The sequence below is a fragment of the Amaranthus tricolor genome, chromosome 12 (genome assembly GCF_026212465.1).
Source record: "Amaranthus tricolor cultivar Red isolate AtriRed21 chromosome 12, ASM2621246v1, whole genome shotgun sequence".
Lineage (NCBI taxonomy): Eukaryota > Viridiplantae > Streptophyta > Magnoliopsida > Caryophyllales > Amaranthaceae > Amaranthus > Amaranthus tricolor.
In genome coordinates, this window is record NC_080058.1 from 3,978,654 (window position 1) to 4,003,785 (window position 25,132).

The 25,132-nt window shown below is 32.4% G+C and overlaps 4 protein-coding genes across 6 annotated transcripts; 3 read left to right on the top strand and 1 right to left on the bottom strand.

The window, feature by feature from the left end:
- Positions 1 to 995: 995 nt before the first annotated feature.
- On the top strand, positions 996 to 6,193 carry LOC130797242 (protein DETOXIFICATION 16-like). Of its 3 annotated transcripts, none has more exons than XM_057659759.1 (8): positions 1,002 to 1,397; positions 2,397 to 2,941; positions 3,724 to 3,810; positions 4,249 to 4,305; positions 4,410 to 4,648; positions 5,183 to 5,301; positions 5,460 to 5,546; positions 5,863 to 6,193. In XM_057659759.1, exons 1-8 carry the CDS (start codon positions 1,149 to 1,151, stop codon positions 5,911 to 5,913), a joined length of 1,434 nt encoding a protein of 477 aa, XP_057515742.1. In that variant the 5' UTR covers positions 1,002 to 1,148; the 3' UTR covers positions 5,914 to 6,193. The 3 variants fall into 3 exon arrangements, 2 of the variants coding, with proteins under 2 accessions (XP_057515742.1, XP_057515743.1); XM_057659760.1 differs by having other exon boundaries at positions 1,265 to 1,397; positions 2,401 to 2,941; XR_009038825.1 differs by lacking the exon at positions 5,863 to 6,193 and having other exon boundaries at positions 996 to 1,397; positions 4,410 to 4,668.
- Positions 6,194 to 8,258: 2,065 nt separating this feature from the next.
- On the bottom strand, positions 8,259 to 10,533 carry LOC130828452 (uncharacterized). Its single transcript, XM_057694442.1, has 2 exons — positions 10,410 to 10,533; positions 8,259 to 9,076 (listed from the first exon to the last, which is right to left on the bottom strand). The coding sequence occupies exons 1-2, from the start codon at positions 10,531 to 10,533 to the stop codon at positions 8,259 to 8,261; spliced, it is 942 nt and encodes a 313-aa protein (XP_057550425.1).
- A 2,294-nt stretch (positions 10,534 to 12,827) lies between these two features.
- On the top strand, positions 12,828 to 14,660 carry LOC130797243 (aldehyde oxidase GLOX). The gene has a single exon (XM_057659761.1). The coding sequence runs from the start codon at positions 12,950 to 12,952 to the stop codon at positions 14,552 to 14,554; it is 1,605 nt and encodes a 534-aa protein (XP_057515744.1). The 5' UTR covers positions 12,828 to 12,949; the 3' UTR covers positions 14,555 to 14,660.
- Positions 14,661 to 19,776: 5,116 nt separating this feature from the next.
- LOC130797244 (calcium sensing receptor, chloroplastic) lies at positions 19,777 to 23,750 on the top strand. The gene is made up of 6 exons (XM_057659763.1): positions 19,777 to 20,404; positions 20,961 to 21,206; positions 22,234 to 22,426; positions 22,638 to 22,779; positions 23,179 to 23,310; positions 23,410 to 23,750. Exons 1-6 carry the CDS (start codon positions 20,174 to 20,176, stop codon positions 23,663 to 23,665), a joined length of 1,200 nt encoding a protein of 399 aa, XP_057515746.1. The 5' UTR covers positions 19,777 to 20,173; the 3' UTR covers positions 23,666 to 23,750.
- The last annotated feature ends 1,382 nt before the right edge of the window (positions 23,751 to 25,132 follow it).

Here is a 25,132-nt window from a genome sequence, read left to right on the forward strand (position 1 = left end):
AATTAGCTTTATGTCTCTCACTTTTTATTAAACTACTATATAGATTTATAATTATAATTACTCCATTTTATAAAGGGATATTTTATATAATGATAACGTAATTTTAAAAAACGCTACTGGTAGTAAATCTTAAAAAGATTTTCACAGTGTAATATTATACAGTTGTACTTAAAGTTACTGTAATATTATTACTTAAAATCATATGTTTGTGTGATTAATAAAATAAAGCATGAAGCATGCATGTTATATATTTAATTTCTCTAATAGACTTGAAATTAAGATATATCTTCATTAACAAGCACTCCACACATATTCATCAAAAAATTCATTAAAAAATCCTTATTTAAATTGACAAAATCCATCATATCTTGGAAAAATCATAGATTTACTGGCAAAACAACAAATAAATAATAAATACAATATACAAAATGTCCAAATCTCACCAAATACTAAATACAATATGCAAAATGTCCAAATCTCACCAAATACTAAATACAATATGCAAAATGTCCAAATCTCTCCAATTCAACACCTTTGGTTCTCGATTTTTGTTTTCAGTTTTCAGTTTTCAGTTTCAATTTTATAAATACCCAAAACTAAGAATTTTAAAAAATAGTTTAATATTTTAGTTGTCAGTTTTTAAAATTATTATTCTCAATAAATTTGACTAATTTTTTACATTGAAAAAAATTAATATTAATAATCTAATCTTTTACTCAACTGCGGTAATTCATCTCACTATTAGATTATTTTTTAATAATTCAACCTTTGCTTTTAGTTTGCTAGCAGCATGATCTTTTATTTTACAATAATTCAATCTTTGCCCCTACTTTGCCACTAGCATACTCTATTAGTATGTTGACTGCAAATTAAAAATAAAAATCAAATTATTAAAAAATAATTCACAAGTAAAATTATTTATAATAATTGAATGAAAGGTTTAATTATTAATATTAATTTTTTCCATAAAAAAACAAAAATCACGGTAATGCCGAACATGCCCTTAAATGTAAAACCATCCAATAATATCTTTGATGATTAGAAAGTAGACTCCACAATTGATAATCCAATACTTAATCTATCAGTAATTAACCTCTAATAAGCAAATTTCTGGTGTTGGATTTGAGCAGCAAAATTAAAGTGTAGAAATGGATGATGATTATGTTCTAGAAACTCCTCTTGTGAATGATGAAGAAATGAATGTTTTGAACAGAAAAATGATAATGAGGGAAATAAAGAAGCAGTTGAAGTTAGCTGGGCCTTTAATGGCAGTAAACTTTATGTTGTTTTCATTACAAGTAGTTTCTGTTATGTTTGTTGGTCATCTTGGTCAGCTTCCTCTCTCTGGTGCTTCTGTTGCCACTTCCTTTGCATCTGTCACTGGTTTGAGCTTGCTGGTATGTAGTATCAACTCCTTTAGAAATCGACTCGACCAAAAGCTTAAGCCGATGGTTGAGGCCCCACAATATGTTATTTTCTCTTACATGACAGTTAGAAGAGCGGATGCATCATTGGCCCTGCTCTTACTTGATGCTGAATATTCCACGTTAAATGAGGAGTGGTTAGGATTTAAACTCGTGACCTATTCTCATGCTAACTTCTGATACTATATTAAGAACCAACTCAACCAAAAGCCTAAGCTGATGGTTGAGGCCCCACAATATGTTATTTACTCTTGCACGCCAACTAGAAGTATGGATGCATCATTGGCTCTCCTACTTGATGCTGAAAATTCCACGTTAAATGAGGGGTTGACATTCGAACCCGTGATCTCATGTCACGTTGTATTCTGATACTATGTTAAGAAACCAACTCAACGAAAAACTTAAGTTAATAGTTGAGGCTCCATATATGTTATATACTCTAACACGTCCCCTCACACTCAAACACAATGGGCTAAAAGTGTGGATGCATCATTGGCCTTCTTCCTACCCGATGTTGGATATTCCACATTAAATGAGAGATGATTGAGATTCAAATTTGTGATCACATGTCCATTGACTTTTGATACCATATTAAGAAACCAACTCAACTAAAAGCTTAAGCTAATGTTTGAGGCCTCACGATGTTATATTTCGCATTAGGTATGAGAAGAGTCTATGCTGCATCCACACTTCTAGCCCAAAGGGCTCTCGTGTGAGGGGGCGTATTAGAGTATATAATATATCTCCATTTTCACTACAATTTTCTGCCTAACTCTAACTCTCCAACAAAACTGTTGGATAATTTATCCCACATCGATTAATCAAATAATAGTGTGCACACTTTATATGTCATTGAGCCCTTTCTCTCACAACTATATTCACAACCATATAGTTTCGGGATGATATCTCCTTAGCTGATAAAGTGTGTACCTCGTATTTCCTCGATTATATACTGACATTACAATTTGATAGAAAGGAATGGGAAATGCACTAGACACATTTTGTGGACAATCCTATGGAGCAAAGCAATACTACATGCTAGGAATCCACAAGCAAAGAGCAATGCTAGTTCTCATCATCATGAGCATCCCCCTTTCATTTATATGGGCAAATACAGGCCAAATCCTTACATTTTTAGGCCAAGATCCTGAAATCTCAGCCGAAGCAGGAACTTATGCATGTTACATGATCCCTACTATATTTGCATATGGTCTTCTTCAATGTCACATTGGATTTCTTCAAGCACAAAATAATGTATTACCCATGATGATTACTACAGGATTTACCACTCTTTTGCATGTAATTATATGCTGGTTTATGGTGTTTAAGTCTGGATTAGGCAACAAAGGTGCAGCATTATCAAATGCTATATCATATTGGATTAATGTTTTGTTGTTAGCTATTTATGTGAGGGTTTCTCCTGCTTGTAAAGAGACTTGGACTGGTTTTTCTAAAGAGGCTTTTAATGGCACTGCTGAGTTTCTTAGACTTGCTATACCTTCTGCTCTTATGTTGTGGTAAGTGTTAATCCACATTCTCTTTTTCAATTTTATCTTAATTAATTGTACTGTAAATTCAAGTTTTTGGTTGAGTTGGTTTCTTGACATGATTTGAGAAGTCTAGATCATAGATTCAAGTCTCATTTACCCTTTTTTCAAGTGCAGTTATTAGCAGCATGTGTAGACTTGTGTGCATTCTCACTTCTAGTTGAAAAACTAATTCTTGTGTGAGGGGGCGTGATAGAGTGTACTTATGCTTTGGCTCCTTGACATGGTTTGAGAAGCCCTGATCATGGAATCAAGTCTTATTCACCTCTCCTTTCAAGTGGAATTATTAGCAGCATGTATAGACTTGTGTTGCATTCCCACTTCTAGTCGAAAAAGAAATTATCGAGCGATTAAGGGCTGGGCGTGATAGAGTGAATTTAAGTCTTGATTGCTTGACATGGTTTAAGAAGCCATGATCATGGATTCAAGTCTCATTCACCCCTCTTTTCAAGTGAAATCTTTTCAAGTGAAATTATTAGCAGCAAGTATAGACTATGTGTAGCATCCTCAATCCGGAAAAACTTTCCTGTGTGAGGGGGCTTGATCGAGTGAACTTAAGATTTAGTTCTTGATATGGTTTGAGAAGCCCAAGTCATGGATATAAGTCTTAGATCATTCATCCCTACTTTCAAGTGGAATATTAGCAACATGTATGAATGACTTATATTACATTCACAAACATAAGGTTTTCGTTGAATTTATTCCTTGACAACTTCTATTTAATACTAGATAAGCCTTTAAACCTATTGCAGCTTGGAAGTGTGGACATTTGAGATGATGGTTTTGTTATCTGGTTTTCTTCCAAATCCAAAGTTGGAAACATCAGTTCTCTCAATCAGGTAATTAAGCATTTTTAAGCATTACATGCACCTTGAATATATAAATAATACACTCAATTTAGTTATGGGTGAATTCAGAATACTTGTATAAGGTGAGTAGTATACTCATATCTGCATGTGTGCTAAGCAACCCAAATTCCATTCTATAATACTTGGACTCGCATACTGATCTCAGATATTGATACGTGCCCAAGTGTCGTATAAATCTAAATATTCAATTTTACGCCTAAAATGAAGTGTCTAAGAGTCATGCCAATATTGGAGCGTCAAAGATCAGACGGATACATAAAGCAAAATGAAGAGTCCGAATAACATAGCTTCCATTCTTCTATGTTGAATCTTACGTATTTAATATTGATAGAATTTTTGATTAAATAACCCGGGTAATGACCTAGACAGTCCGATAAAGAATGAATTGACTATGTTCATAATTTGCAGTCTCAATACATGTTCAGCAATATACATGCTACCATTGGGACTAAGTGGTGCAATAAGGTAAACAATTTTTTTCCAACAAATCATATTTTTCTCAAGTATATTGAGGATTATAGGAGTATTCGTTTCCATCTTAATTAAATTATGTTTCTTTGTAATTTTAGTACTAGGGTCTCTAATGAACTCGGGGCAGGACGACCACATTTAGCTCGAATATCAGTTCGTGTATCGACATTAATGGTGATGGTTGAGGGGGTTTTTGTGGCGTGGTTGTTGGTTCTAGGGCGTAATGCGTGGGGCTATTGTTATAGCACAGAAGATGAGGTTGTTGAATATGTTGCACAAATGATGTTGCTTCTTGCCTTTTCACATGTTGTTGATGGCATTCAATCTGTGCTATCAGGTAATGATAGTTTTGTCAAGGTTAGCAAGCTATTTCTTGGTTGAATCTTGAATTAAAAAGATTTTGAGTTGATCAAATCCTATAAAATAAGGAAAAATTAGAAAAAAGGAGAAGAAGATGAGACAGAAGATAAGAGAATTATCCTTCTGACTAAGAACTATATCATGTAATGATTGTGATTTTATCAGTACAAGTTTTTATCGATGATGGATACAATTTAATCTATTATTTAAGTTGATTACTGGTCAAAAGCAATTCTGTATAGGCCGGTAACTCTTAGATATTACATGTCAAGTCGATTATTTAGGGCGCTATTGCTCACAACTTGTCCATTGTTGGGTGTCATTGATTTTGTTAAAAACTTGTGTTAATGCGGAAAAAGAAGTCGTTTTATTTGCTAACAATCGTCGGGTTATGTCTTGTTTGGTGCAATTCTTGGGTCTAATTCTCACTTACCCCTCCCTTTTTTTCGGTCTACCATATAATTTTAAAAAACCTTTTAACTTGTCTAAATGTGTTTTTGTGATGGTTTAGGCACAGCTAGAGGGTGCGGATGGCAAAAAATAGCAGCATTGATCAATTTAGGGGCTTATTACATTGTAGGCGTTCCATCTGCCGTATTGCTTGCATTTGTGTTTAAGTTAGGAGGCAAGGTATCTATTACAATGTTAATGCCATACCATACCATAATACCCAATAAATTTTGCTTATAATGCCAAGTCCGGAGATAAATGACATACAAAAACTAGTTAAAAAATCCAATTTTTAAGAAACTTATAATCATTACAATCAAATTTTCGTATTTATGCAGGGATTATGGACAGGAATTATTATGGCCTTATTGGTGCAATCATTCTTGCTTCTACTCATAACATTACATACCAATTGGGACAAAGAGGTTAGCTAGTATTTTCCATTTGTAACTACTACAGCAGTAGTAGATTCAAGTTACCCGGGCGGTTGAGCTCTTTATTTTATATCACGCACCCGTGTTAAATACTCAACACTCAGACATGGGTACGACACTTAAACACTTTATTTTAGATTAAAAATTATTTTTATTCATAATTTATCCTAGTTACACAATCAGAAATGTATTCGTGTCAAATTTGAGTTCCCAAGCCCTAACCATGGATATAAGTATTTGTAGTTTACAAATGAAGATGTATAGCTATCCCTAATGGTTAAACTAAAACGAGCATTTGTTTCCACAGGTGAAGAAGGCCAAAGATAGGTTGTCTATTGTGATGGTTGATGAGGAGTAATTGACTAATTATATGTTGAGGAATATGAAACCGTGTTAGCATATATTTTGGCGTCTGTGTTGTCTCAAATTCAAAGCGATATAGATAACATTGAATTTGTGTTAACTATTTTTTTCAATTTAATTATGTAATAAACACTTTTAAAAACAACTTTTTCGTTATTAATAGGTGTTAGATGAATTGTAACTTGAGTTAAAGTTTGACTCATTGTAGGGATTTTGACCATTGGTGTTTTTTGTGACATGTATAAACAATTGCAAGAACAAAGCATTTGAACCTTTGTCTCGAGTAATTGGAGTGTATTGGGCCATTGGCATTGTGGTTTTGGAGTCCATACTTATCGTATATTTTCATTATATCAAATTTTTATAATTTTAAGTTAATATATTTTAAAATATAAATAATAAAAATCAGGAAAATTTATTTATAATAATTTAACTTTTTTATAACTTTTCTATAATAATCTAACATATTGATTAACCATAAATAAACTCAATTTTAAGGGTATTTACCTAAAGTAAACTTGGATAACTCGATGACCTGCTATTATAGGTAATTCATCAAAAAAATAAATTAAAAATTAATTTAAAATTAGAGAAAAATTTTGAAAATTCACATTAAAAATTCTGAATAATAAAAAATCATAAATTTTTTTTAACGTTTTCTTCGACATTTTATTTTAATTTATCTTTTTTTTTAAAAAAGAGAAACTTATTATTATAAGTCATCCGATTACCGGATTTATTCTAGAAAAATACATATATATCTACCTTATCTATAGTTAGAAACGGCCCTACATAAATGGTGACGTGGATGATACTAACACATGCTGCATTTAAGTATTAGGTGAGAAACGTGGGTAGGAGCGTAGTAAAATTAACAAGTCCATTGCTCTAAGCCTCTAATACGTATGAAATCTCATTTTCATGAACAAACTCATCATGAACCATACAATACACGATTCACGTCTTGATTTAATCATTAAAATTGACTTGGCCAAAAGCCTAAGAGCATTATTTATGGTGATCTAATAAAAAAAGTCGTCTTATTATTTCTCTCTTCTAAAAGTTTATTTTTCAACCTAATTTAATTAACAATGACTAATTTTAAAAGGTTATCATCCTCTCTTTCTTAATTTTTTTCAACCCCACCATAATTTTTCCTTAATTTATCTAATATTTATCTTTATTTTTTTATAATAATATTTTCATGTACAAAGTTAATATAATTTTTTATTTGATTAAAATAGATCTACTTTTTTATTAATTAAAAAAAAATATTCTTTCAATAAAACTAATACTTTTTAATAAATATAAATGTAGACATTAATAATAATTAAGGAAAATTTGTTAAATTCAAATAAAGATTACAATACGCATACATAAAATAAATACACAAATTAAAAAACTAAAATTTCAAATGATACATTAATTGCGGTTCCTTCCAAACTTTTGCCAGATATTTTCAACCAAATCATCTTTTAAGGATAAATGTGTTTATCGATCTTCAACATCATCCTTATTTGCCAAGTATCGGTTGATATCAACAATTCTACCTGTGTAATACTCAAACTCAACATTTAATCCACTTGTACCTTCCGATTGACCTTGTAGGCGATCTCCCAAGAACTCTCTACCATCAGCATAGTGTGTATACGTATCTCTTTCATCTTCCACTATCATATTATGCATACTTATACAAGAAGTAATTATATCAGAGAGTTGTTCTTCATCCCAAGCAAGTGAGGGTTTTCTAATTATTGCAAAACGAGCTTGCAACACCTCAAATGCTTGCTCCACATCCTTTCTTGCTGTTTTTTGATGTTGGGCAAACAACCTTGCTTTTGGTGTTTGTGGTTCAGTAATAGACTAAATAAAAGTAGCCCATTTAGGATGAATGCCATCAGTGAGATAGTAAGCCATACCGTATTAATTTCCATTCACCATGAAATTGACAGGTGGTGCCCTTCCTTCAAACAAATCAACTAAAAGAGGTGATTGATATAGCATGTTGAGATCATTATATGAACCTGGGATCTAGATCCTTTTAAAACATTACATAATTAAAACATCATTTTAAAACATTACATAATTAAACCATCATTAAAAACAATACATAATTAAAACATAATTAAGACATTACATAATCAAACCATCTACTGACGATTGTAATTCTGAAAGTATTGTCCAAGTTGAATCATCATATCAGCTTCCCATGGCTGAAGAGTTTCCTTTTTGCTTAATGTTGGATAGATACCCCAATTCATTCGATATTCTTCCATTTGAAGTTGTTTTTGTTTTTCGGGCTTCTTTTTGTTTTTGAAGTTCTGTCTTCTCCTTTATTATTTATGAATTAAGTCGAAGACTCTCTCCAAATGCACTCAAAGCTTGAATTGATTGATATGCAACCATTTTTTCAGTCATGCGAGCCTTAGCCTTTTTCATACCCTCGGGGCGAGTAGATGATCCTTCTTGAGGTTCACTTGTTGGTGTATCAGAATCTTCTTCTGTCCTTGATCTTTTCCCACTACTTTCACTATTAACACCACCAGTTGGTTGTTGATCCAATCGTTTTTGTTGATTAATTTTTACCACTAGCTTCAACTTGTTATACTTTTCTAAAATTTTCCATTGCTCAATCAAGTTAAAGTTACCGTGTTTTCTTTGATGGAGTAAATGCGCTTCTTTAAGCAAATCTTTGTCTCTCGTGCCGCTCTTCTTCCTCCTAAGAGCCTCGTTATAACTTCTAAACCACTTCAAACATGCTGGAGCAACTCTATCCCAACGACATTTAAGCATGTTGGCGGTTCTTCGTGGGATCAGATGGGGTCGTTCCATCCTCGCTGCTTCATAAGCTTCCTTAACTTTTTGCCACCTCACTCTTATCTTTTGGTTGGTGCTTACAATTGGATTTGTACTTGTATTCATGACTGGATATATGAGAGCAATATCTTTAGTCAAATCCCAACTTTTCTTTGAAGGTATAGGGCCTTCATCATTAGGATTCTGTTGAGATGGTTGAACCAGTTGAGTAAAGCTCGGTGGTGAACCAAATTGTGAAAGTAGATCTTGAAATGATGGTTGGGTGTAGAGACTAGCATCAACATGATGAACAGAATTTCCTCCATCTTCATCATATTGATCATCTTGATCATTTCCTTCATCTTCATCATCATCATAATCATCATCATCATCATTATACTCCATCTCATTTTCGTCTAAACTTTCACCCCTTATCGGAGTTGAATAGTTATCAATATTAGAGTTAATATTGTGAGATTGATGATGGTGGTGAAACATAGTTTGACAATTTTGGGTATTTTGAAGAACATAATAAGATGAATTTGGGATATTTTGAGGAATATAGTAAGAAGAATTTGGAGTATTTTGAGAAAATGGAGGATTCTGATATTGAATTTAAGCACTTTGATTGTTAGAAGATTTTTTTCTTGGTTTTTTTTTACTTGGATTTCTTCATAATTTGGGTTATTTGAATCCATATTTTTTTTTTGGGGATTTTTCAAAATGATTATTTTGGTATTTTTTTTAACAAAAAAGTAGGAAAATAAGAAGAAAATATGTATATAAAAAATTATGTCAAAAACTATTAAAATGGGTCTCATTTTATAGATCTCAGAAAAATATGATCGTTGGTATAATTTTTTTTAAAAAAAAAAAAATAAATACGACAATAGCCGTTAATTACAATAAACGACTATTTTTTGGCAGCCAATCAGAAGCCGGCAGGTGGAAGGGGCGCAGCAGGCGTGTCAGGGAGACAACCTTCCTTTTTTCATCATCCAATCCCTGCGCGACATGTGGCGTAATTTTTTGAAAAAAAATTAGGTGACGGTTTGAGAGATCAGGTCATATAGTGACCAAATTCTTCAATATTTTTCATGACCAATCTTATTTTAGGTCACTATTAATAGGCTTTTTACCCTTGTTTGGTCATATGACCTCTAAATAGGTCATTGTTACTGATGCTCTAAATGGTAGTAATGTAATTTAGTACTTGTTCGTTTGCATCTGTTATATTTTGGGTGATATTTAGTGGAAAGAAAAATTAAGTTAAAGCATAAGATAAAAAAAAAAGTAAGTAATGTGAATAAATGGTTAAAATAAAGAGAAAGAAAGTTTGTGAATAAGTATAAAATGAGAGTTCGACCATTGCTAAAAAAGAAATGATGTGAAATTAGTGTATCAGTGTAAAATATAAAGCGGTGCAAATTGGAATATATAAAAAGTACTTCTTCCATTTTACTCTTTTTGCTATATTTGCCTTTACTCTTTTTGCTATATTTGCCTTTTTATGCAATCCAATGTGTTATTTTGATTATTTATACATTAAACTATACACATCTAAAAATTATAAAAAGTTAATATTATGAAAGTATGCGATTAGACGATTCAAACAAAATCTCAACTGTGAATATTTTTTCTTGTACATTAGTTGTCATACATATAATAATGTTGAACAATTAAAGTGTCAATAACCGTAATATAGCGAGTATTTCAAAATGAAGGAAGTATCTACTAATAGGGCTTTTGCATCACCAAGCTTATTTTTCTTCCACAGTTTCAATTTTTTTTGTGCATGACAAATACAAAATGTAGTCATATTTTTTATATTTCTAAGGGAATGATGTCACTTATATTTTTCTTTATACAAGGCTTTTACTATTTAGGGTAAATTGATTATATTCCTATAGTATTCTATTTGGAGGGATATAGATATGAATTGTCTGTCACCTCCTCTTATCCGAACCTTATTTTCAAGCGGGATGATGATGATGGTACATAATTTAGTCGGTTTAGTAAATAAAGTAATATAGAGAATGGAGATGATAATATGGAATCCAAGCAGGGTGGAAGGATGAGTTGGTTTATAAGTTGGGTAGGCAAAGACCCCTCCTCAACACTTTTAATATATGTTTAATTTTAATAATTTTTGAAACATATTTGTAGATATTAAAGTTGGAATACATGCTTTGAAAACTAAATACAAGTCAATGAAGAGTCTTTGAAAAAAAAAATACATTAATTATGTTATTTATGGTTAAATATAAACGTTTTTTGTCCATATTAAATTTCTATATTTAAGTCTAAAAAGGTTCAGTTATCCTATCATCAATGTCTTAATCTAGAAGCTTGGAGTAATTGATTTTTAATCATTCTTAGCCAACTAAATTGGTGTATTGAAGATGGCATAATTCATATAATCCCCTTCAACTTCTATTTTGCTCTTAATGCCCTTTTTGTGTTTTTTATTTTAAACACTATTGGCTAGTGGGTTGGCCTCGGTACTAGGTACGCTTTTTCTTTAGATGGGATATCGGGTACGTTAAAAAAGGATCGAGTAAGGAAACTTAGACAACAAGGATCAAACGCAAAGTCTTATCTGAAAAAAAAATGTCAACCGCGACAAAATTAAATTCTATTATCCTTATAAAAATTAACATATTTAAATCACACAAATTAAAAGCTTATTATTTCATATATATATATATATATATATATATATATATATATATATATATATATATATATATATATATATATATATATATATATATATATATATATATATATATATATATATATATATATATATATATATACACTAATCATGCTTAAAGCATACTCCATAGTCCATAAGATAACAAATTACTATCCTCTACTTTCTACCAATTCATATTACAATATTTCTCCGTATTACAATATTACTCCACTGTTCCTTCCCATTAGAAATATTTGCAAAAGTAAGAAAAATATTTAAGTAAGAAAAATAATATTCTTTAGATTCTAAATATATTTATTATTGAATAATAAATTTAATAGAGAAAAGTGAGGATCATAGATAATTTAAAAAATATTAATTAAAATAAAATCAATGGAAAAAAATATGGGGAAAGCACCATTTTTAAAAAAGTTATTTAAATAAAGTTAGTGAGAAAGATGTGACTACCAATAACAAAATATTAACCACAAATGAATAAGTTTAATTATGTCTAAAATATATGATATAAATGTATATTTTTTAAAGAAAACAATTATAAATAACAAATAAAAACAATTTTAAAAAACGAAGAAAATATTACCCTAAAATCTGCTACAATTTACAATCAGTTTCCAAATAAAACTTGATACGTCTATGACTATCATTCATTAGTGAAGTTCTAATACTGATGGTATTCAACACTATTTTTATTAGTAAATTATTCTTTCTTTTAAAAAATATTTTATTTTTTAGAAAATAAATTACATATTATTTTTGAGAAATATATAAAGATAATACTATTTATTTGAAATTTTGTTAAATTCAACTTCTATGTAAAAAAAGGTATATTGCATATCAGAATAAATATTTTAAGAAACTATACTCCCTTATATTCATCTTTTTAGTCTCATTTGACTTTTGAAATTGTTCATCAATTACTTTTAATTTATGTTTATTTTTATCTATAGGTTATGACATAAGCAAGTGAGATTTTATTTAATTCCTATTATTAATATCAACTTTTTACAATTTTTTATTATATACGATTAGAAATATTATTGATAAAATTACAAGTATGTGCACTAAAATGGTACTATTAGATGAATCAAAGGGAATATCTAAAATTTTTCATCTACTCCATATTCTGATTTCTATAATACACAATAATTCTTCCTCCATTCCAATTTACTTGCAATATTGAAAATATTTAATCACAAATATTATAACATTGAATTAAAAATATTAATATCAACATTGAATTAGTGCATTAATATCAACTTTTATAATTTTTAATCACAAATAATTAAAAATATTAACATTGAATTAGTGCATTAGACCGCATGGAAAAAATAGAAAAACAAACTTAGCAACTATATTATAACGAGGAGTGCTTTCCCAGGGACACGGGCCCACGAGTACAAGTTTTTCCTTAAATTCCACATACACATTCTTGTCTCTGTCTCTTCTTCTTCATCCTTCGCCAATCGTCATTATAACCAACTCTTGACTGTACTTCACTCACTTCCCAATTCCCACTATGACCATTTCTTTTCATCTCCTTTTCTCTCTCCTCCTCCCTTTCTCTCTCTCCCTCTCACGTGCCGATCTTCCCGGTACCTGGGAACTCCTCGTACCCGATGTCGGCATCGCTTCAATGCACACAGCCGTCACCCATTTCGGCACAGTCGTACTCCTAGACCGTACCAACATCGGTCCTTCCCGTCTCCTTCTCCCTAAACACCATTGCCGGGTCGACCCGAAAGACAAAGTCTTAACCCATGATTGTTATGCGCACTCAGCTCTATACGACCCGACTACCAATCAAATCCGTCCGTTGATTATTCAAACTGACACGTGGTGCTCATCTGGACAATTTCTCCCTGACGGTACCCTCCTTCAAACGGGTGGTGATTTAGACGGGTGGAAAAAGATCCGTAAATTTAAACCCTGTGAAACGACAGAGTTTTGTGATTGGGAAGAGTTAAACGACGTCGTTTTATCTCACGGAAGATGGTATTCTACTAATCAAATTTTACCTTCCGGTGAAGTAATTATTATTGGCGGTAAAGTTTCTTACTCCGTCGAGTTTTACCCTCCGAGACAAAACGGTGCCGTTTTCTTTCCTTTTCTTGCTGACGTGGAGGATAGACAAGGTGATAATTTATATCCTTATGTTCATCTCCTACCCAATGGGAAATTATTTATTTTTGCAAATAATAAAGCTGTTTTATATGATTATGATAAAAATCAAATTTTAAAAAAATATCCACCGTTGGATGGTGGGCCAAGGAACTATCCATCTGCGGGATCATCGGTTATGCTTGCTTTAGAAGGTGATTTTTCAACGGCTGTGATTGTTGTTTGTGGTGGGGCTCAATATGGGGCCTACATTACGATGGATTCCTCGGTTCCGGCTAATGGTAGTTGTGGCCGGATTACAGCTACTTCCGATGAACCGGTTTGGGAAATGGAGGAGATGCCATTTGCTAGGATTATGGGTGATATGGTGATGTTACCGACGGGTGAAGTGATTATTATAAATGGGGCCCAAAAGGGTACCCAAGGGTTTGATTTGGCATCAAATCCGTGTCTTAATCCGGTTATTTATCGACCTGATCAACCTGTTGGATTACGGTTTATGGTTTTGAATCCTGGTACGGTACCACGAATGTACCATTCCACAGCTAATTTGTTACCGGATGGGCGGATTTTACTTGCAGGTAGTAATCCACATTATTTCTATAACTTCAAAGCGGAGTTTCCGACTGAATTGCGTCTTGAGGCATTTTCACCTGAGTACTTAAGTTTGGATCGAGTGAATATTCGACCTGAAATAGCAATGTCACCTAAAACGCTACATTATGGGGAGGAATTCGAAGTAGATATGAAAGTAACTCTACCTGTGGTCGCACCCATAGAAGTTAACCTAGGAAGTGCACCCTTTGCCACACATTCATTCTCTCAAGGGCAAAGGTTGGTGAAAGTAAACGTAAAACCCGCAGTCCCTAACAATAATGGTGGATATACAATTACTTGTGTAGCACCACCTAATAGTATGGTGGCACCACCAGGTTACTACATGATGTTTGTAGTGAACCAAGGGGTTCCAAGCATTGCCCAATGGGTTCAATTAGTGATTTGAAGAATTTATATAGCCTACATACAAAGACATTGTTAAATATGTGCAAAGTGCAAACTATCCATTGCATTGAACTCAAAAAAAGTCTTAAATTTTTATTTATATTTGATATTTGATTTTAGGAAAATTATCGTAAATAATATAATCTTTTGTTAATATCCTACAATAATATCAAATATTGATTAACCATGAATAATACCAACTAAAAGGGGTTGTCTCTTCGCTAACATGTTAAAAATCAAACTATAGGTGTATAAGACAAAAAAATTGGTATATTAGTTAATAAAGTTGGTATTATTCTAAGAAAATACCCCACTTAGTTGGTATTATTCATGGTTAATAAGTTGTTGGTATTATTATAGAAAAATCAACAAAAAATTGTATTATTCATGGTAATTTTTTCTTGATTTTATCAGTATAATAACTTTTTATAGGCTTAAATATTTCAAAAATGTAAAATGTAAAAAATTTTAAGATTTATTTATAAATTGTTTAAAAAAGGGCTAGCTTAATATATTAGGAGCTCGTGCAAAAGTTGTACGCAATTGTATGACCGTCGATATGAAACATTAATAAATTATTTTCTATGTTTCTCTCAATTTGCACAATTTTTTATTATAGTTTGTTCCATTAATTTTACACCTTTTTGGGGCAATAATCCTATTATTTTTCTTTTAATTTTACCCGTAACTTAAATATTTCTTTTTATCTAATCACTTATTTCTATCATTTTACGTATTTTTTGTTTTATTTTGTGATTTAATCATATCTCCTACTAAATTTTACCTATATTGCTTTGAATACAATATAAGAGAGACAAGACAAGGGTAACATTAGCTAGTGCTCTTTTGCTTTTCTATTCCACTTTGTTAGCTCAACTTTATTATGCAGGGAACTTATTCTTGGTAAAAAGTATGCATACTTTTCTCATTGTCTTACAAAAACAAAATGAAGAATAAACACTTTTCCTTCACACCTTAATGGAATCATTCAAGTGGTAATCGGAAGTTTTTCTACCCAATAATTAATAAATTGTAACTTGTAATAATACTTAATCACTATATGGACGTCATAGCTTTGTGAATAGTACACTATCACTTCACTTTAATCATATATTCATTTAATCATATATTTATTTGATAAAATCATAATTTAAGGTAAATTTGATATTTCCCGAAAAATTTGGTAGGAGGCCTAACGAAAGCTGAAGTGGAGCCTAGATGTGTCAAGAAAGATTGAAAATCATGATCGAAGGTGCACTAATGAAATATAACTATTTGCAAATAATGATGATTTTAAGTATAAAAAAACGTATGCAAATAATAACACAATGTTTTAAGGTGTGCTAATGAAACATTTTAGGCCAATATATTCATTGTATGTTTAAAGAATACAAGAACTAAAACTCTATAAAACTTGAAGGCATTACATTAATGGACCAATATGAGTGTTTTGTGAGAAATTAATAATAGAGTAGAGAATTAATTAGAAGGTCAGAGAGGGATACGGAAGGCTCTAAGGTAATAGCTTGGTTATACGTTAATAGCAAGGGAATGCAATAATATACTACCTCCTATTCACTTTAGGAGTCCCATTTGACTTTTTACGGATTTTAAGGAGAGTCAAAAGTGGGACTCTAAGGGTAGGAAAGAGAGTGGTATTATGAGTTTTTTAATGTAAGGGAGGAAAATTAGTTTGGGTAATGGAGGGTATAATTAAAAATAAGATAAAGTTACTAAGGGCATAAAAGTCAAAAACCCAAATTAAAAATAGAAATAGAACAATTAAGATAACTTAACCATAAAAAAAAATGGGACACCTAAGCTGAATAAGAGGAAGTATATAAGAAAACTAGAGCAGCTAGAGCATGACATGAGATGCGACTACAAGCAAATGGTTGAAAATACGGGACGACCTGCTCATTCGAGTCAAGTTGTTACTCGTTTGAGCGATCTGTCTTCAACAACTTTAATTGTGTTCGTGCTTTTTCTACACATTCTAGCATAGTCCAAAAACTACAATTAGTGTACTGTTGCCTTTGATTCCTAAGGCTAATACTATTCCAATTACTCTACATTTGTACCTTGTACACCAACGATATGTGTATCATTGCCAAATTTGGAATGACCCTCCACAAAATGAAATTATTGATAATTAAGACAAACAAAATTTACAAAGTCTTCAACTTTAATAGTTAGAAGGGAGGATTTAGTTGAAAAAATAGTCAAAGTAGTTAGCTTATTCATTATATAATGAGAATTTATAATCTAAGTTAAAATAAAGATTTACATGTATATTATTTTTTTGGTTTATCTAAAGAAGTATACTCCCTCTGATCTTTTATGTTTTTCCACTATGGGTTTTTCACACAAATTAAGAAAAATAGAATCTTTGTTTGAAGTGGGTATTATTTTAATTAGATTGAATGTGAAGTAATGATTGTATCGGAAGTATGAGAGAGAAAATAAATTTAAACAAAAGTAAAACTATAAAAAAAATTGATTTTAATAATGTAATAATGAGGAGAGAGAACTGTACAAGGAGGGAAAGTAACCAACTTTCTGAACTTTCCAAATTGGAAAAGTTTAGAGGGCTATTCTAAAAAAATGAGGGAAATTAATCCATCCTAAAAAATCAATAAAACCATACATGAACATTCCAAACTCCTTACATCGGCCATTTTACAAATACATGGATTAAGAACTTAATTGAGGCTAATCATAGATTATAAGTATAACATGAAAAAATGACCTTACAAATTCCAAATCAACTTATATAAGTTGTTGTACAATACGCTTAACATTATCAGTTCAAAAATCCTTAACAACCCACAAAATCTTGAATCAAGTTCAATAACAGTAGCCACACAACAGTCTTAACAGTTTCAAAAAAAATCAGTGCATCATTGTCTTTCAATGGCTTCAGGAAGTGAAGATGAGGAACAGGGGGCATGGTACTTTGGATCAAATGCATATGATCCAAAGTCCAGTTCAAAATCAGAAGAACAGTCACAACAACAAAATCATCATAAGCCAAGGCTCATCAATGAGTTAAGGCATCTTATTTTTCAAGAAATGCTATCACTAAAAGTTAGTGACTCATTTCCTCATGGCACATTCAAAAGGATTTCTCAAAAATACGGATATCATCATAGAATCATAAGAAATTTATGAAAACGAGCAATTCAAACCAAAGAAGCAAACAAGCCATACGTTGTAGATACGAAATACAAAAACTGTGGAAGAAAAAGAGTGGCGGTACCACCAAAATACTTGAGTCTAAAACAATGGGCAATCGTACGTGCATTAGAGATGTTGCAACATGTTTAGACTTGACACCGTGAACGGTTTGGAGGTTGATAAAAAGAGGCGAGATAAAGGGCACACTCAAATCCATTACACCCCGTTTTAACCGACACCAACAAAATAAGAAGGGTGGAGCGGATTTTGAGCTTTATCCAAGAGGACACCATTCAAAGACATCCAATTTACAAAGCGATGTATGATTTTATTCACATAGACGAAAAGTGGTTTTATTTAACCAAAAAAACGCAAAGAGTCTATCTAGTACACAAAGAAAAGATCTCGTATAGGGCAACGAAGTCATCAAAATTCATACCTAAGGCTATGTTCTTAGGGGCAGTTGCAAGACCTAGATGGAATCGATAGGGCCAATGTACATTTGATTTGAAAATTGGAACTTTCCCTTTCATTAATAGGGTGGTAGCACAAAGAGACTCAAAAAATCGACTAAGGGGGTCAATAGAGATTAAACCAACCGAGTCAGTTACTTAAGAGGTGTATAGGAGTATGCTTATACAACAACTCATTCCAGCTATACTAAGAAAGTCGCTAAGTGATGGTCTTTCCATTATTTTTATTCAACAACATAATGCAAGGGTTCATATCACAAATGATGATCCGATTTGGCAACAACACAATAGGCAAGGTGGTTTAACATTCATTCTTACACAACAACCTCCAAATATTCTGGATTGTAACATTCTTGATTTGGGTTTCTTTAGGAGCATACAATCACTAATGCATAAAAAGATGCCCAAAAATATGACAGAATTAATAACAGCACTTGAAGATGCATTCGGAGAGTTACATCCAAAGACCTTAACTAATGTGTGGATCTCATTTCAACATCATTTAAATGAGATTCTAAAGGTTAAGGGGTGTAATGACTACATACAACCACACTTTGGAAAGAAGGTACAAGAAGATAATGGCAGGTTAAGGATTCAAGTAAGAATACCAACACAATTGGTTAGAGAAGCTGTTGCTTTTCTTAACCCAAACAGAGATCAGCAACAAACACAAACACTGACAGATAATGAGGATGCTGCACAAACTTCACAGATCATTCATGAAGCTTATGATGAAGCAATTGAAGAAAGATAAAATTCACAGCCCCTCAGTTTATTTTTGTTTAAATCATCATTAAAAACGTTCACTTTTAAAACTTAGGAGCAACAAAGTGTCAACCACAATCCATATCAATGATTAATGTACATGTTTTTGCATAGTCACTTCATTATTTTACATTATTTCAGAAAAAAAGCCCTCTGATCCATCATAGAGATTATGAATCCTCTCAGATTATAATTGTTCATCAACAAGTGAAGCAACTAAACATGCTAAAAAAATCAAGTGATGTGTTTAGGTTTAACAAATGCTACTCAACCAAATAATTAAAGTTATTTTTTCAGAATTAAGAGGTCAATAGTCCTCAACAAAATGACATCACAGGGGCTTGTACAAAAAAAATCATGAAGAAACAGTCCCAGAACATCAACATAAACAAAACCCCAAAACATCAACATAAACCAGAAGAACATCAACATAAACATAAACTAGAAGAACATCAACAAAAGAATTAAACATCAACAAATTTCAGCAAACATAAATAAAAGATTAACATAAACCAGCAACAAACAACAATACAAAAACCAACACCAAAAATGTCAAGTATAATTCTAAAAAAAGAAAAACAGAACAACCTTACAATCATCAGATACGTTTTTAGGATTTAATTTAGCCCTAGAAGCAATAACATCTTCAGGATTGAAGATGTGTCAGGGAAACCAAATCAAGTTGATCTTCTTTCACATTAGGTGGACTTGAGGGATTTAATTCAAATGGAGAGTCAAACATCCATTCAACAATTATTAGTGGTGGTTCCTTTTCAACAGAAGGTGGAGATTCATGATGCATAGATTTAGCATCATCTTCAAGAGACTTGTGATATGCCTCAAGATCTTTTTTGACCACCTCAAAATTTCATTTGAGTACGAATGTGAACGACCATGAAAGGAACAAGAACAAAATTCACCATACTCACAGAGACCATCATAAAGAATCGAAGGAATTGAAGAATTTAGGATTTTGGAGCCAATCAAATTTACAAAATGCAATCAAGCCAAGTTTACATACTTCCAACAGAGAAATCCTTTATGCTACGTGGCACCTCCTTAGCCATTGCTTTAATTTCTTCTAGAATTGGAACCATTCAATTTTCATCAGTAAATATGCTTCACAAACCAACCTGATCACTGATCAGCCATTACATCTCCAGCCTTCTGTTCCTCCATTGTGGGTCAAACTTGAGAGCTCAGAAATGGCTATGGAGATGACTCTTAGAGCTTCTGCTAAACCCAACATTCCTTCTCCTTCATCTTCTCAAAATATTCTTCTTTCTCAGCAAAACTCAAAACTTCAATTGAAACCCTCTCAAGTTCTTTTCTTTCCCTCTTCAACTTCTCTTTCTCTTTTGACTCTTTTCACTACTCCATTTGAAGCCAAAGCTGTTGCCCTTCCCAAAGAGCAATTAGTCTCTTCTCTCACTCAAGTAAGAAACTTTTGTCTTTCAAATTTGATTTTATTCACTTGATTGAGTGTGGGACTTTGATTGATTTTTTTGCTGATTGTTCAATCTAAATAATACCCACTTGATAATTTTGAATTTTAAGAGGTGCTTCTCTTGTAAATGTGTGTGTTTTGACTTTTGACAATGAAATATGATTTAATGCATTTGGTCAGTGTAACATAATTTGCAGACCCTAAAATAGCGGAAAACCAGCATAATTCGCTTTTTTAATCGGTATTTGCAAGGAGATTAGTAAACTGTGTGACAATGCATTTGGTTAATTGTGGGTTTTTGATTGATTTATTTGTTGATTGTTCAATTAAAATGATTCCCACTTGATAATATTGAATTTTGAGAGGCGCCCCTCTTGAAAATTGTCTTCTTTTGGTTGGAATTTGATCAAAAGTTGCTTAATTAATTGGGATGATTAATTAGCATTCACTTGGTTGTTCAAAGATACCCACTTGCTATGTTTTTCATTTTGAGAGATAATCAACTAACCATGTCACAAAATGGTGTGTTTTGGTTGAATTATCAGGTAGAGCAAACAATTGATCAAGTTCAGCAAGTGGGTTCGGATGTTCTAGACACTGCACAAAAGATATACCAGACTTTGGCTGATGCTTTGAAACCTGGCATTGATGCAGCTGCTCCAGTTGTACAGCAAGCTGGTGTGGAGGCCTTGAAAGCTGCTTCACCAATCATTTCTGAGGCGTCAAAGAAAGCTCAGGAAGCAATTCAGAGCACTGGGATTAGTTCTGATACTGTTGCTACTGCTACTAAGGTATGCCTTGTTTTGGCTAAATGTTAGTTTTTGGCTTTAATTTAATCTTAATTATTTTTTAATGACTTGTTAATTAACATGATTGGAGAAATGAACATGGATTAGCCTAGTGGTTGAAGGGTTTTTCCTTTCACTCTTGTGACAGATAGAGTATATAACATAAATTAAGGCCTTAACCATCTGCTTAAGCTTTTGATTGTACTTTCTAGATATATTATACTCTATTGTAGTCTCAAGATATGCTATATACTCTATTAGTGACAGGGTTTCGATGGGCAAAACCATCTTGCCTAGAGGGGATTCTCTAGCCTTACCCCCGAAACAACTGTAAAAATTCTTGACCGCAATGAAAGCTAGCAATTTGAGCTAAGATGACAATGTGACATCATTTTTGCATAGCCAATAATAACTAAAATTGGGTGAATCAACTAACTATTGATTGTCAAAACAAGGGGCTTTGGAATTTTGAAGTTGCAAACTTTTTTAAATGTGGTGAATTGATTATGGCTTCAAATGTGGTTTTTAGTATGTTGTAGTTATGAGTGGTTTAATTTAATTGACTCTATTCATTTAACTCCATCTAGGACCATAAATAATGAAGGCACTTTGTTCTATATTGCCTAAATTTTCTCATGGATTCTATGACATAAGCAACAACTTATATATGTTCTTGCAAATGGTCTAATGTTCTCTTTTTGTCATGACTAATGAAAAAGCTCAATCTTTTGTGGAGGTTTTCTCAAAGAATAATTGCTTGTCATCATTTGTAATTTTTGTTATGCCTATGAGTAGGCAGAGGTGTTTGTTCGGGTCATCGGGTCGATTTCAGTCAAGTGTTTTGGGTCACTTCAAAATCGGGTTTTGTGTCTATAATGGTTTTTTACATAGTTGTATATCCATTTTAAAGTCGGGCCAAATCGGGTTCGGTTACAAGGTCGGGTAAATACTGGGTTATCGGGTCTGTTTTGAACACCTTATGATTGCATGAGGTTGATCCAAAATGAGATTTTTGCATTGGCTATGACAGACTGTAACAAGTGCTGCAGAACAGACAACAAAAGTTATAGAAGATGTAAAGCCCATCGCATCATCAACAGTTGAAACCATCACAAGCTTAGACCCTGCTCTGATAGTTGAAGGCGCTGCTGCATTATTTCTTGCCTACCTCCTACTTCCTCGAGTGTGGTCTATTCTATCGTTTAACCTCCGTGGATATCAAGGTAAACAGTTCTTTTATGTATGATCCTTAGTATGATCATAGTCTGATAGATATATTTATCTGTAATGCTATTGCATGAGTGCATGATCTTGCCTAATTTGGTTGAATCATTCTTCAAGTTTCGAATGGTGGATGACATCTGGATTTTGTCCATTCTCAACGGAGCCAAAGAATGATAGTTTCTCTGCTGACGAAACATGGGTATTTTTCAGGTGCACTTACTCCTGCACAAACATTGGACATGTTGTGCTCACGAAACTACTACTTGATTGATATTAGGACGGAGAAGGATAAGAACAAGGCTGGGATTCCGCAACTTCCCCCAAGTGCTAAGAGTCGAATGATTGCCATTCCGTAAGTAACATTTATTCGAACTCAAACTCAAACTTCGGCTATCGTATTGGTAATTTCGGTTTTCGTATGGGGCAGCACTACTAGTTTGGTGCTCGCCCCATCTCTCGGAAATGCTTTCAGGATGAGAGTATACGACTACACAAATATATATGTCGAGACATTGCACATTTCTGTTAGAAATCCATACGATTCATAAACTATACGACACTTCCAAAGCCATAAAACGGGCAAAGCTGCAAGCCAAGGCTACCATTTTAGGTAGCACGACTGCAGGAGGCCAAATCGACTGACTAATTGTGGAGCCAAACTTCGTTCTCTTCTTCAGTCTTCGTTTGTGCTGAAGCTGAATGGTTATGTTAGAAAACCGTCTTACTTATGGGGTGTACTTGAACTATTTAGACTCGAAGAACTACCGAACAAGTTACGAAGCCAAATTAGGAACTCAAAGAAGGTAGAAGCCGAGATAGCAGCCTTGAAGATATCATATCTTAAACGACTATCAAAGAGCACCAGCATCGTGATCATGGACTCGTAAGCCTTACATCTCATCAGCGTTCCTATAGCTTTCGTGATTCGCGTCTTTTTTATTAATGGCTTGAAACTTATGTGGATTGTTTTGTGGATATATAGTTACTCAGATTCTGCAAAAATAGTGGCGAAAACTCTGACGAGTTTGGGGTTCAAGAACAGTTGGATCATGACCGATGGTTTCTCAGGAAGCAAGGGATGGTTGCAAAGTCGATTGGGCACCGATTCTTACAATTTTTCTTTTGCCGAAATTCTTTCACCATCACGTATTATTCGTGGTGGCGGTGGTGGTGGTACAGGGCGATTTGGCACAACAACTTCTACCGTTCAAATTGGTAGTAAATTCCTACCCGAATGATGTACATGTTAGTGTCTATTTGTTTGATTCCTAGTCTTGTAAAAGGTCCTTTAATGCTTGAAAATGGAAAGGCGATTTTGTGTTATATTTTCTATCTAACCAATGTTTTTTATTATGGTGATTATTACTCCCTCCTATTCGTCTAAGGTCTTCCATTTAACTTTTTACCATTTTTTAGGGGTCTAATGAGACCACATGTGAAAGAAAGAAGTATAGTATTTTTTAAATTTTTATACGGCTAAAGTGAGGTTAGTATGTATAAAGGTGTGAAAAAGCTATATTTAGTAGGGTTAAATTAGTTAAGGTAACATACCCAAAATAGAAATGAGACATTTTGAGTAACTTTACCAAATAAGGAAATGAGACACTTATGATGAATAGGAGGGAGTATTATTTTTACTTATTATTTGTTTTTTTAATAAAAGAGGCATATTATTATTATATAAAAAACCTAATAGGAGGGAGTATTATTTTTACTTATTATTTGTTTTTTTAATAAAAGAAGCATATTATTATTATATAAAAAACCTAATAGCAGTTAGCAGAGCCCGAACAACAAGCTGAGAACCCACATTTAATACAAAAAGTTAATCAATGCCAAATATATGCCCTAAAAGATGAAGTAATTTTCAATATCGTATCAAGTGTTTTCCTCTTAATTCTCCAAAGCAGAGAAATCAAGTAGAATAAATTAAGGCCTAAGATGAGACACAAGTCACACAACAAAGTAAGAAACATAAATCATATCCAATTCGTCATAAGTATAATACTCAAATTGTAAATTTAGAATTGGATATTTTGAAAAAAAAATGTAACATATCACCTGGACGCAACTTTAATTTGTCATAATGTCAACTCAAGGTGAAACAACTCGAACTTGAATTTATACTTGTTCCGTATCAATTTACTTGTAACATTTGCTTTTTTACACAGTTTAATGCACTAATTTAATTCTTAATATCTCTAAAATCTTTGTAATGAGACGAATCAAACAAGATATTACTTGACTATATTTTAACTTACAGATTCAAAACTAATCACAAATTAATAGTATTGAATAAATAGTGTCAATTTTTTTAATATTGCAACTAATATGGAACGAAGAAAGTAGCTTATAACACTATTATAGTCGGCCTATTTAATGCTTAACCAAAAAAATTAGCTTTTTTACGATTAACACTATCTTAACATGACACTAATTAGATGCGCACCGATTGGACTTGAAGATAAGGAAAACCAATCATAATCCTTGCATATTTTTCTCTTGACCTAATCGAAATGACTTAATGACCTAATCAATCTTTATTAGCCAAATTGGATCTTAATATTGTCCGACTACTTTTAATTGGATTATGTAACACAAATTTTCAAATGAAAAGGTATTAAGGTGATATTATTACTATTAGATTGACCTATGTATATTCGTGTTAAAGTGATTAATTATAATTTTAAAATAATCAATTTAAA